Source organism: Rissa tridactyla, chromosome 2 (assembly GCF_028500815.1).
Source record: "Rissa tridactyla isolate bRisTri1 chromosome 2, bRisTri1.patW.cur.20221130, whole genome shotgun sequence".
Lineage (NCBI taxonomy): Eukaryota > Metazoa > Chordata > Aves > Charadriiformes > Laridae > Rissa > Rissa tridactyla.
This window is the reverse complement of record NC_071467.1, coordinates 118,953,274-118,967,800: the sequence shown is the minus strand read 5'-3', so window position 1 is coordinate 118,967,800 and position 14,527 is coordinate 118,953,274. Positions and strand designations below refer to the sequence as shown.

The window sequence follows — 14,527 nt, the reverse complement described above, 5'->3', positions numbered from 1 at the left end:
ACCAATTTCCTGCCTTTTAGGGTATATATTCTTTATTTCACTTTTAAAAAGAAATTACATGAAGTTTGACTCCTTAAAAACATCTGATTTAAAAAACTGTCTTTCTTTCCCTTGATTACTAAGTCCTGAAGGATATTTTGCTTGAAAGATTTATATTAATATTTCCATTATGTATTATCTTCATGGTCTCTTGACACCTAGGAGTCGATGTTTCCTCCTAGCTTTGAAAAATAATTGATTTATTCCAAAACATTAAAAATACATATTCAAGACCTTTTCAACAGTCTCCTATTTTATAGTCTCATCAAGGACAAAAATATCTTCGCTCTCTCCAATATCAAGAATTTGAGATTTAAGCCCACAATGTTCCAATTCACATTGCTGATGACACTCTAGAAAGGACAAATTACTTCTCTGAATGAACTATCTGCAGTAATAATATAAACTCTGCAGTAGATAATATAAATATCTGCAATAATAATGTAAAGTAATATGCCAGCCTATTCCTAATTGACCAGTACCATCAGGATAAAAAAAAAAAACAACGTTCCTCCTGAGATTAGATATTTACTTTTTCTTCTTTTTTTTTTTTTAATAAAGAACCTAGCTTTCTGTATATAATAATTTTAGTTGGTTTCATTGTGGGCCACAAAAATAGTCCAAGATTGCCAGTGATAATACCTACACGCCACAGTTTATTTCAGTTTGTTCAGTGGCATATTTCAATATGGATACATGGTTGATATTTTTTTCTATTCCACTTATCTCTAAGAAACAAAAACAGGAAAACTATGCATTGATTTATATATTACACAAACTTGCAGAAAATGACAGAAACTGATTTACAAAGACATAAACTGACGCTAACTGTAGTTTTGATTAATTCAGTTTTCCAAGATCATTTTACAGATTTTTTTTTTCTCACTGTGCATAACAATTAAAACTGTATTTTGAGCTCTACATGACTGTTACTAGAAATTAGAATTTACTAAAGAACAAAAGCTCCATTTAGGGAAGATTTTCAAAATTTAAGTTGAGTCTAAACCACAATTTGCAAATACACTCAAAATTATTCTATTCAAACTGTCTTAACACATTTTAACATTGGTTTTATTTCACTCTGAAAGAAAACATTTTCAGGAAAACTGGACTGTATTACTTTGCCCAGTGGTAGCCTTGGCTGCAGTGACCACGAGATGGTGGAGTTCAGGATCCCGCATGGAAGAAGCGGGGCAAAAAGTAAAATTGCAACCCTGGACTTCAGGAGAGCTGACTTTGCCCTCTTCAAAGACCTACTTGGAGGAATCCCATGGGTTAAGGCTCTAGAAGGTAGGGGGGTCCAAGAGAGCTGGTTAATATTCAAGGACCACTTCCTCCAAGCTCAAGATCAGTGCATCCCTATGAGAAAGAAATCCAGCCAAAGAGGCAGGAGACCTGAATGGATGAACAAGGAGCTTCTGGAAAATCTCAAATGAAAGACGGAAGTTTACAGAATGTGGAAAAAGGGACTGGCCTCTTGGGAGGAGTATAGGAACATTGTCAGAGTATGCATGGAAGCAATGAGGAAGGCTAAAGCCCACTTGGAATTAAATCTCGCAAGGGATGTCAAGGACAGTAAGAGGACTTCTTCAAGTACATCAGTAGCAAAAAGAAGGCTAGGGGAAATATGGGCTTGCTGCTGAATGAGGTGAGTGCCCTGGTGATGGAGGATGCAGAGAAGGTGGAGTTACTGAATGCCTTCTTTGCTTCAGTCTTTACTGCTAAGGCCAGCCTTCAGGAATCCCAGACCCTGCAGGTAAATAAGAGAGCCTGGAGAAAGGAAAACTTTCCCTTGGTTGAGGAGCATTGGGTTAGAGATCATTTAGGCACAGACTCAACACCCACAAATCCATGGGCCCTGATGGGATGCACCCATGAGTGCTGAGGGAGCTGGCAGATGTTATTGCTAAGCCACTATTCATCACCTTTGAAAGGTTATGGAGAATGGGAGAGGTGCCTGAGGACTGGAGGAAAGCCAGCATCACTTCAGTCTTCAAAAAGGGTAAGAAAGAGGATCCAGGAAACTACAGGTCAGCCAGCCTCACCTCCATCCCTGGAAAAGTGATGGAATACCTCGTTCTGGATGTCATCTCTAAGCACGTGGAGGAAAAGAAGGTTGTCAGGAGCAGTCAACATGGATTCACAAAGGGGAAATCATGCTTGACCAACCTGATAGCTTTCCAGGATGGCATGACTGGCTGGGTAGATAAGGGGAGAGCAATGGACGTTGTCTACCTCAACTTCAGCAAGGCTTTTGACACTGTATCCCATAACGTCCTCATAGGTAATCTTAGGAAGCGTGGATTAGATGAGTGGAGAGTTAGGTGTATTGGGAACTGGCTGAATGGCAGAGCTCAGAGCACTGTGATCAGCAGTGCAGAATCTAGTTGGAGGCCTGTAACTAGCGGTGTTCCCCAGGGGTCAGTACTGGGTCCAGTCTTGTTCAACATATTAATCAATGACCTGGATGAGGGGACAGAGCGTACCTTCAGCAAGTTTGCTGATGACACAAAACTGGGAGGAGTGGCTGACACACCAGAAGGCTGCGCCACCATCGAGCGAGACCTGGACTGGCTAGAGAATTGCGCGGAGAGGAAACTGATGAAGTTCAACAAGGGCAAGCGTAGGGTCCTGCACCTAGGGAGGAATAACCCCATGCACCGGTACAGGTTAGGGGTTGACCTGCTGAAAAGCAAGTAAATGATCTTTTGCTAAATAATTTTAACTAATTTCATATATGAAAAAGCCTCAGACAATTCTGAAAAAACTTTTACTCATACGCTCTTAGTTACATGATTTAGTTTTAGGTAGTCCTGTGAGGAGCAGGGAGTGGAACTCAGTGATCCCTATGGGTCCCTTCAAACTTGAGATATTCTATGATATGAAAAACACAATAGCATGTCAAGCAACTTTTTCTTGCTTCTGGCCTTCTGTAGCAAAGCACTTTCATGCCTGAGAGTGTTCATACAGAACTGTTTGCACAAATAAGGACTGCAATCAGTCTTATATCAAGCAAGATCTTTGGTTATTATTCTTATCCCTAAGAAACATGATCTGTTAAAAGAAAGAATGAGTGCGAGAAAGTACTTCCTTCACCAACGAAATCAACACTCAACCAGTAACCTTGGAACACTTCCAATACTGCAAAGCCTTCACATTACACATCAGACTTCCAACACTTTGTTAGTCAGATTAGCATTTTAATGAAAGCTTCTGAACCCACATGTTTTTTTGAAAGGTGATCTGTAAAGTGTAAACACAAACACACCCATCTGCTAAATTACTGACCTATGTTTTCAATACACTAAATAAGGAAGGTAAAGTAAGCCTTACACCTTCAATCTAGCTCATTTGAGACTCTTCTCTTTTAATATTTCCTTCAGATCATGACACATCAAGAAGCAAGGAAACAGCATAAAGGACATGAAGTGGGTTTGGGGCTTGTTCTAAAATAGTCTACAGTATTGTAAATCCTTCTACATATCCTCCCCCACCAAAAAAAAATCTTACCGATTTTAAAGTAGAAAAAAAAAAAAAAAGCTTTCAATTGATAGAGAGATGGTTGAGCAGGGAAAAATGTAAGGAAGTGGGTGAGACAAAAGCAAAGGTCCCAGTTCACACAGCACAGATTGCTTACTCAGGCAGTCAACTAACATTGATTTTAAATGTTCTCAATTCCTACGAAATTTCATTCTACTACATGACAAAAGGGCTATCACAGTCTCTGAAGAATGGCAGAAGATTGAAAGAGAGATACAACAGAAGGCTGGCAAGCATTCCACAAAGCAAGACCTTTTCTTCACAGAAGCACTTGTAATCAAGCATCTCTTAGATATTTTTAAAATAATAAAGGAATATCTAAAGGAGAAAAGAGCCATTAAAGTGAACTTAAGCCATCCACTCGACAGTGGGATTAAAATCTGATTTGAAAATGAAGATCAGTGTTTCAGATTTTAATTTGTGTAGAGACTGCAATTCTTGCATGTTTGATTCTATCTAACTGTTCTTTCTACGCAGAGTCTCTAGGGAAGAGACTGGTAAATATTTTGGAACTTGCTAAAATCCAAACCCATTTTTTGTTACTGAAAGAAAGAGGACACAAGGGCAGATCCATCCAGCTGAAAAAAAATCTAGGTAAAAATGAAGCTTTAAAAAAAATATTTTTAGTAAGTATTACTACATAGCTATGAAACAACCTTATCTATGTTCATTTAATAAAACTGTACGCAGGTAGAACACCACCATTCAGTGTCACAATAACAAGGTTATCTTTCAGTCCTCTAAACATTTCCTCCATTTAAGAAAGAAAAAAGAAAAAAAAACAGCAAAATATTAAAAGTCTATTAAACCTAAATTGATTAAAAAAAAAGCACCAGCAAAAAAAGTTGAGGAAACGTTTGAGAGTAGTAGCATTTCTGAGTTGGATCTGTATGAGGATTTAGGTGTCCTCATGGTCCTACAATTTCCAGTCATAAAAAGTAAAAGCATCTATTTTTATATATGTGGAGAATGTTGGCCTAAAATCAGATTTGCAATATTCAGAACACTGAGCAGGGATCTGCCTAATCTAGCCAATATGAAGGCTTAAAATGCTCCTATCTTCCAGGTTCAGTAATCAATACCCATTTAGGATTCACAGCCTCATGCATTACTTGCTTCTCTTGTTTTCTTTTTAAAAAGAGTAGTTTGGGGGTGTGTGTGTGTGTTGTGTTTTGTTTTAATGATTACCAAATGTCTTCCTTAAAAGCGTAAGGGAGACCCAGGTTCCAAACCTGTCCTTCAACCCCAAGCCTTCTCTCTTCAGGGAAATTTAGCTAGTCGGTAGCTAGTTTAGTTTACTCTACAGAGGGTTATGCTCCAACCTCTAGCTGTCCTACCAAAGGGAAAGAGAATTAGAGGTTTATTAGACCACAGAAGGACAGAATGACTTTGTCACCTATAATTTTAGTTCACCATCTGGAAAAGTGAGATCAAAGGGAGTACCTTATTCAAAACTCTCTGCTTTCACAGGAGATATTTAAAAGACAGAAAATGTGTTATCGGATACTAACTTTTGAGAAAAGTTGGATGGGGGTGTGAAAATCTGGGTATTACAGCTGAACAAATGAGTAGAAGCTATTCTGAAGAACAGAACTGGTGGGCATGCACAGAGCAAGAACCAAGACATTAATTTTAAAGGGATGAAATTTCAAATCCATGACAGATCTTTGAAGAAGTCACGTCAGCAAGTGGACAACGGAGAGCTGGTTGATACACTATTCTTGAGCTTTCAAAGTGTGCTTTCTAAGGACCACTACTAAAGACTCTTGAAAAATAACCAGGACTGTTCAGATTGCAAAAGGTACAGCTAAAGTAAACAATATACCAGAAATTTATGAATTAGTGTGTGCCTCTTTTTCACTGTAAGAACTTGATGTCATCAAATTAAGTGGCAAATGTCAGAGTAAACAAAGAAAACCAAAGCAAATGCCTAAAGATGATAAATCTTCATATGAAGGTGATTATGCTATGGAGTAACTATTAATGCTGAAAGTTATTTGTCAAATATCTTTTTGAAACCATGTAAATAGAATGAAAATTACTCATCAATAGCTACTATCTACAGAACACCTCTTCTTCTTATATAGCTTCTGAAAAAATAACTCACGGGGGGCTGAGATAGCCTGCAGAAAGTATTGCCACTCGCTTGCCTTGTTCCTATATTCTTCTCTGGGCACCTACAGTTGAACACAAGTCAATGGATTGGATGGTGGTTTAGAGTCGCTTCATGCTGAACAGAGAATTTGTGGTAGAACTAAATTAATTAACTGAAGTCTGCAACTCCCACTGTAGCACCCTAAACAGCTGACCCTTCCTCATTACCTGCTTATTTTTTATTTGCTATTTATATTCACAATGTCAAAAATTCACTATTGAAAGTAAAAATAACCAAAGAATGAATGTTATTTTCTCCTTCTGCTTAATGCTTTACTTTCAAAGAGTAAATTTGTGAACCTTACAATATGACATTTTTCAATAATTGCCTTAACAGGAACATCAAATAGTAGCCTTGCATTTTTGAAAAATTGGACATTCAGCAATTGATCAGCAACACGAAAGTGGAAACAAAATTACAGGTATAAGGTTAATAGCTAATTTCTTTACTAAAGGGTAACTTTTATAAAATGTAACACTAAGGAGTTGTGTTTTACATTAAAAATGATAATTAGTATTACAGTCAGTACATGACTAGACTATGAGAACTCACTTGCAATAATGAACTCTGACCACTGCCTTTGATATGAATTACAATGATGTGCGACTTGACAACATTGTTATTAGCTGACACACAACTTAACATTTCAAGACTCTGTTTTCTGGGTAAGTCTTCATGCCTGGTGTTATTCAATAAAGCAGCATATATGTAAACATTATATCAAATAATAGGAATAGCAAAGACCATACGAATTCTTTGCTGTTTTATATTAGCATTATTTCTCCAACAAGAAAATGAGGGCTTTTACAACTCAGTTTTCAGACATGAAACTAGTGTAATCAGAATCAGGCTCAAAACCTGATTTTTTTGAGCCTCTGGGCAATAAATATTGCCCAAAGTTCTAATAAAACTGTATCATCCTCTGACAATCTCTCTCAATCCATTTGCATTGTGACTTTCTCACTAATTTTGTGCATCTCTAACATGCAGTTCCACTGTTCAGTTCAGTAGGACTAGGCCTTATAAGCTTACCTGTTACCAAAACTACTCCATATTATTTTATTCGCATTCGTTACAGGAAACAAATAAAACACATAAAAACGGAGAAGTAATTTAGAAGCAAATAGGTCTACTTTCCAAAGTGAGCACTTCAACCATAAGCTAGAAAATTAAAATGACTAACGAGAAGAACAAAGTGTTTTTAAAGCAATTAATATAAGCCCACATTAATCAATTCACCAGGAAATAAAAGCACTGAAGTGCTAACCCTCTAGTCTAACGGCAAAGAAAGTACAGCAGGTTCAAAGATAAATCTATGCATAATGCTAACAAGTCCTTGTGAACCAAATCACAATTCTACCAACTCAAATAAAAGCACCACACTGAACTCCAAAGAGTTTGTTGGGGTTTTTTTCACTGTTTGTTTTTTTAACTAGAGGGCATAGATACGAGATAGACTATTTCAGAATATACTGAAATGTAAACAAATGCTAACATAGAACTTCGTGATGATAAGAGGATCAATCCATTACTAACACTGACTCTAAAATGTGCCTTAATGGTCTTTAATAGATAATGCATGGGTACAAACAGTAGCGTAAATGAAGTTTGAAAATTGGACCATTCTTGGATGATTCCAAAGACATTGTGATAAAAAGTTACTTTAATTAGTCAAGACAATCTACTGTGGTGTACAAGGTCTATCCATCTATCATCTTCGCAGGTACTAGATCTGTGGCATTTAGAAACAGCAGAATTTTTGTCGCTCTTCAGCACCTTCCTATTTTGTTTTCTGAAGCCTCTTCCCCTTTTCTAGAGCAGCGTCTAATGTCTGAGAAATTTAAAGTAAGTAAGAAGGTGGGGAAGGTTCCTTAATTTGCTCCCCTGTCCTTCAATCCACCATAACTCTAAGAAAGGTCACACCATTAGTTTTCAGATGATTTAAGCAGAGCTAATTGATATATCATATTAATAGAAACTAAGAAATTCACATCAGCTCCTCCTTATTACTATAAAAATTTAGCAATCTGATCATTACAGACCACAATAAAACAATGTACAAAACTCAAAGCAGGAACCAAAATAACCCCAACCCTTAATGAATAGATCACGTCAGACTTTCTATCCATACATATACACATATGTACAACCTATATATTAAGTTGAAAAACATACAAAAGGACAAGGTATCTGATGATACTGCTCCTTTTGAATACAGACTTTGGATAGTTAAATCAGATCTCATCCTGCTGCGGACATTTGCTCCCACTGTGAGAAGTTCAGTTTCTCCAACTCCTTACACAAGTACAATCCACCAAGAGTAATTAACAAATGGAAAAAAAACCCTAATGTAAATTCCCAGTAGTCCAGAGATTAATCATTAAATGAAACTACATGTTCCCTTAGTATCAGCAATTTCTTTTAAAAATCATCAATCTCAAAATAGCTAAAGATGAACTCTACCGTTAATTCTCACACTGGTTTTAATGTCCACAATTTTTCTTATCATAAAACATTAAAAATTCTTGAAGAAAAAAAGGCAATAGGTATTTAGGAGAGCCACAACAGAATACGATTAACACTCTTAAATCCAGACTATTAGCTTTGAGCCAAGTACAAAATAGGCAACTGATGGGCAGATTCTGTTCAAACCTCACCCTCCCTGTATCTGCTGCTTTCTTAGTAAAGAACCTCTAAGTGAGGTTGTATCAGACAGCAATTGATGCATGATGTAAGAACAGGTATATAAAGGAAAATTCTGACTCATTTACACTCTAACACATTAAGGTGAAAACAAACAAGAAAGTGGTCACCCTTCTCTAAAACTGGATTTTCTTCCCGTGGATGCTCATATGATCAGCCATCCAAATACTTAACGTGCTCATATTAAAGCTTTTTTACAGCTACCATCTTACACATGCTGGAACTTACGTTTGTGACACATCTAATTCTGCAGCACATTAATGGGATATCACAAGAATTCTCCACTGCTAAATTGAAAACCAATAAAGTGGAAGAGCTCCCATAATACAGAATGTTAAAAACGACCCCCAAGAGTAGAGCAACGGCAAACATTACCAGGATTTTTTTTGTATTATTACGAAATATTAATTATTAAAGGCATTCAAAACATGTATCATACATTAGCAGTATTTTATCATAAGCTTACTAGACATTAAAAATATTATAATATTTGAATATCTGTGCCTCTGCCATATAGAACAAACTACCTGTTATACAAAAAGAAGTGTCAAAAAATGGTAAAAAGAAGATAGAATGGTTTTCCTCTGATATCAAGTTAGTTGATTTACTGTTTTTCACCCATGAAAAAAATATGAAACAAAAGATTGGAGTGCATCTGTCTCCTTTCAAGTGCTACAATAAGAACAGCTCAAATGCTGATGTCTCTATTGGGAAGCACACAAGAAAAGACTGAGGGGATGGGAAGAAGAAGAAGATAGATAAGCGTGAGATAGAAGAAAAATGGTGGTATTGAAGAATAGAGAGAGCAAGAAAGAGAAAACGGGTTAAGTGAACATGTCTGAGAACAAGCTATCATACAGAACAAACTAAATAAAACACAGCAGCCCTCATCCTCCTCCCAATTCACTCTTATTTCAAAATAAGGTTAATAATAATAGCTGATTTTGAAAGATTTGGAAACAATAAGATAAATACTAATTTAACATTTTGTCATTTTACCATCTTTTTGCCACCATCATTTTTATTCATTTAAAGTTAGTCACATCCTCGAAAGCCAGGCATTGTGGACAAAAAGTAAGCTTGGAGAAGCCACAGAGACTCAATGAAAACTGACTCACAATACGATCATCAGTACGAAAATATAGTAGAGTTTTTCCATAAAGAACAAATTTAATCCCAAAAGATTTGTGTCCAATGTTACTTATTTACTTCCCATCACAATAAACACAGATCCTTTCCATGTTCCTCATGAAAGGGGCAAAAGAGAGCATATGCCTTCAGTAATTCTGAGCTCCATGCATACTGATTAATTAGCCATCAAACAAAACCAGAATCAATTGTGATCTAGTGTTCACTATAGCATGTATCTGGTTCCCACTTTGTGCAATAGCGGTTTGTGCAAGTATGAATATATTATTCACCTCTGTCACACTTTTGATGCATCGGCTACTTCCAGCTAAAGTTACTGGGAAGTCAAAGAATCAGGAAGAAGACAGACCAAGAGAATTGCTTCCCGCTTCAGAAATCTAGCCAGAGAAATTATTTAGTGAAAGTAAAAGAAGAGGGCCAGTAAAATATGTGAGGAAAAGAACAATTACAGATGTGTTAGTATCTGGAATCTCGTAGCCCATACTTCAATAACCATAAAATTATTAATATTTCATTGGATATCCACAGCTGTTCTTTAATAATATTAAAAAAAGAACTGCTGTCTGCTGTAAGACGACCACGAGGATGAGTGCGCATTCATAATCTATCTACATTGAGCATAAGGACAAATACAATTCCTCAAATAAAGAGAATTCATTAGGCAGAGGAAAAGTGCTGCTATAATATCCAGCATTCTAGTTACAGAAATATTTTTCTTAACATTTGAAGTATGAGAATATCTGTAGGTTAATTCTAAAAAAAAAAAAGCTGTACTATTTGTTTGTATAATACATAAAATCCTGCAGTAGGATAAACAGCTTCTATATAATAAAAATAAAATTAAGTACATTTACTGTATTCAAGCCTTTTAAAATCTCAAGCCACTCTATTTCTAGTTCATTTTTAGTCTACTTAGTATATTAAAAGACTGCTCACAGTAGCATCATAAAAGATTAAAAGAGGATGTTTTCATCTTTTGTAATAAAAACAGTGGGAAAACAAATTAAATTTCCTTCCTTGTGTTTTTTTTTAATCTTGTGCTCATTTCAATCAATCAAAGCAAGACAGTATGGTACGCAGTGACTTCTTAGCCATAACACTATCAGACACCATGAACAGACAATGGTGAATGCAAGAATAACCCGATTTTCTGGCAGATCTGGGAAGAGGAATAGCTGCATGTGCGTACGCATATACAAGAGAGATGCTTCCTTATTACTATCAACAAATGCAGTTTAAGTTATGTATCACTTTTTTTTTTTTTCTTCAGTCCATCACAGCCTAAACTTTGGAACAAGAAGAAAGAGACATTAAGATACTTTTAAACATGCTGAGTGTACCTACACCAAACATTAAAATCTGTATTTAGGGGCTTTAAAGGAGGGTAGCTATATTTGCAGAAAAACTGAACAGATTTAAAGTGAATAGACTGGTCTCAAACTTTTACAAATGCATCACCTGTGTCCTAGTACAAATATGCTTAGCTGAACAACAGTTTTGATAATGTTTTGGTTTTCTTTTTTTTTTTTTTTTTTTTTTAAGTTTTTAATGATAACTTTAATGTTAACATTCTTACGATTTTGTCTTTACTGTTTCATTGGCTAAATCCATATTAAACTAACCATGATCATATAAAATCGGCACAAAAGACATAAAATTGTGCCCTATAACAAATACTCTCCAAGGATTTTCTAAATCTCCTAACTGCTAGTCAAAATAGTATGATAGTGAGATCTAAGGTATTGTTAATTCCTTACGGAAAACAAAATTAATTGAAACAGAAAGAACCCAGAACACCAGAGAATGTGTAGTTGTATCACCTCACAGAAGCAGGGCTGTGTTCAGTCAGGGCCACCAACAGTTTCAGAGCATACATTGGTACTGGGTCCGGAGCCATCAGAATGTTCTCATACCTGAAAGGGAAGAGATGCATGTTAAAAAGTTCGATATTAAAAATACATTGTTTCCCATTTCCAAACTTTCTAGTAACCACAATAGAAATACAATGCTGCCTGGAAACATACAAAGCAATAAACAAAACTTGCTTTGCAACAGTATTTTAAAATCACCATCACATTAACTTTAAAAGCAGCACTAACAAAAAAACATATTAATCTTGAGAGAGAGAGATACACCATTATAAAAGATGTAATAATGTATATTTATAAAACATATACACATGGTTTTAAAAGTTATATTGAAATATAATATATATTTATAAAACATGCATTTTTTCTAGATGCATGATTTATTTATTGATCTATATGAATATATTTATATATATTTAAAAAAATCTAATTTTCAAGAGACAAGTAGAAACCAAGCCTCAAAGTATTAGGCAGAAGATTTACTGGATGCTCAGAAAGATCATCAATCAACTTATATATGATTAAGCTCTATATTTTGTTTACATAGTAATTTTTCTCAAAATGAAATATTTTACTTACAGAACACTTGCATTGAGCTTTATGTTTTACTTCAAATTTAAAAAAAATACTGCTTTAACTACAGCATACTTCCATTCTCCAAGTAATACAGAACAGAATAATACAAAAATACTTCTAAACAATGTTTATTGAGAGCTATGGCAGTGAGATAAAACTACAAGAAAAACATCTATGAAACATTTCCAAATATCACCTTACGGAAGTCTTGATAAGGGAAAACAGGCAGCCCAAAACCAAAGTGGAACTCGCTGTTGCTGATAACATTCCAGTAACGCCCACCCAACAAATAGGACCTTTTTTTTTTTAAGAAAAAAAAAAAATCAAAATCTATCTGGAGGGCAATAGGGATTATAATGATGGAAGAGAGAAGGATGTAAGCATAAAATACCCAGACTCAGTCATGTCAAAACACTGCCTTTGATTACAAATAGTGCTACTCTAAACATGTGGAAGTAATAGAGTTGGAAGCATAAATTTCTTCATGAAGAATTAATCAAGTACAAATGAAAGGATGATTTGTAGGAGAACGTGGTAGGTTATCACGTTTTGTGCAACTAAATGCACCAAGAATTTTACTTCACATCTTGAGATCCCTCGTGCTGCCTGAACTGAGGAATCTGGATCACTTCCCACCACCTGGGTGTTGGCACGTACCCTACTGTGTGCTAGCTCTTCACTAGAATAAAGATCTCCTCTCCCTAGGCACCACATCTCAGCAATGCTGATTTACATGGGAAGGAAATCTAGAAGGAAATCTAGAAGGAAATGTGGTGCTTTCTGGCCAAGTCTCCAATCTGGACAACTCTAAGACAAGAAGGGTGAAGAACACCAGCTGTGCATTCTTGATGTGGCCTGTGAGAGCTCCTTCACAGAGGCTAACAGTCCCACACAAGCACACAGCCTATAGACAATGCATCATGGCTACTACGTATTAACTTGAATGTGCTGCTGTAGAGTTGCAAACCACATTGGAGAATCTGCACAATTAATCAATGAGAAGTCAGTGTTGGCTTCGTATATTCGGTGATATAAATCTCTCCTTTACAAATAACAAGTTCCAGTTCCTGAAAGAAAATTATTTCTCATTGGTGATTAAAAAGTTCTTTTCTTCATAAAAGAAAAAAAATACTATGGTGCATAATAGACACTGATCCTGGAAGCCCTACATGCGATCAATACGTATTCCTACCAAACATAAGGGAACTATTTGCATTTTTTTTTGCAGAATCCATGACTAAATCTTTTGAGGCAAGCAAAGACTTAGGTGCCAGAAGTCATCTGCTCACTGCATAAGACATGGATTTACATCTGCAAAACGGTAATTCCTAATAGCAACAATGACTGAATCAGGCATGCTAGCTTAAAAATCTGACACTTGGCAATATACTTGTTTTATTATAAACATATCAATACCTTCCCTAAACAGGATCCACTTTAAACTATTTTAAGCCTTCTATGTATTACATTTGAAAGAGACTATTCTATTGTGCACACTTAGCATCCTAATTCCTTGAGGTTCAACAAGAAACAGTCTCACTTTATTTCCTTTTACATGAAACTCGATTCCTCCCTCCCTCCCTCCAAGATAACATTAGTAAATATTCCTAAGATATTTCTAAGGGAAGGTGTAGTGATCCATCAAACCAAATACGATGTGCAAAAACAGAGATTACTAAAGTCAATGTCTTAGCAATTATATAAACACATTGACAGAATAAAGACCATTAGGACCTATGAATATATGAATCTTCTCTGCAGGGAAAATATTCCGTGCTTGAGATACGTTGTTAAATGAATGAGTTCATCCAATGATTTCCCTGCCACTTCAAAACACAAACTAATTTATTAATAATAGTTTCGGAGAGCATTTATAATGGTTCTGTAAACTCCAGGTACTACCCTGCAAGGAGTTACTTTGTCAATCTTTTCTATAAGCAACAGTAACAACAGAACCTAAAGATTCAGGGATATGGATTCTCTTAAACCCTTAAAAAAGATTTAACATTTTACCTACAAATTATCTCAAGTATTCTGGACTTTGTACTTGCAGAACTGACTTGGCAGTCTACTAAGAACAAGCTACATAATCTTTCAAATGATATAAAACTTTATTTACGCATTCCTCTCCTTTTGCTGGTTCTGGCTCAAATTTCAAATGATATATAATTAGGAATATTAAGAATTAAATGCAAAAGAGCTAAAGTTTCAATTTCTGATAAAAAAAAATGTGGACACATAACAGAAAGCATTTGCCTTATATTCATTTTCTATAGCTGAAAGTTCCATTTTAGTTGTGAAACGCTCAGGAAAATAACCTTTCAGTGAACTAAAATTTAATAACACTATTTCATTCAGTTCAATCAAAATCCTATGAGGAATTTAACTTTCTGATCTACAAATGCACAAATATTTAATGAAATTAAATGGATGATACAGAAGATGAGAAAAAACCGATAACCACTGCATTCCTACATTTATCTCAAAATGAAGACCA

The 14,527-nt window shown here is 35.6% G+C and overlaps 1 protein-coding gene across 11 annotated transcripts in view; it reads right to left on the bottom strand.

Annotated features, from left to right (window-relative positions):
* The window catches only part of ULK4 (unc-51 like kinase 4), a 255,213-nt gene that overhangs the window by 137,612 nt on the left and 103,074 nt on the right, over window positions 1-14,527 (bottom strand). For all 11 annotated transcript variants that reach the window (XR_008464756.1, XM_054190816.1, XM_054190817.1 and 8 more), the window contains one exon: window positions 11,407-11,499. Coding sequence is in view for 10 of the 11 variants with exons in the window: in XM_054190816.1 (XP_054046791.1) it covers window positions 11,407-11,499 (93 nt within the window). In the remaining variant the exon portion in view is untranslated. The remainder of the gene's footprint in view (window positions 1-11,406; window positions 11,500-14,527) is intronic.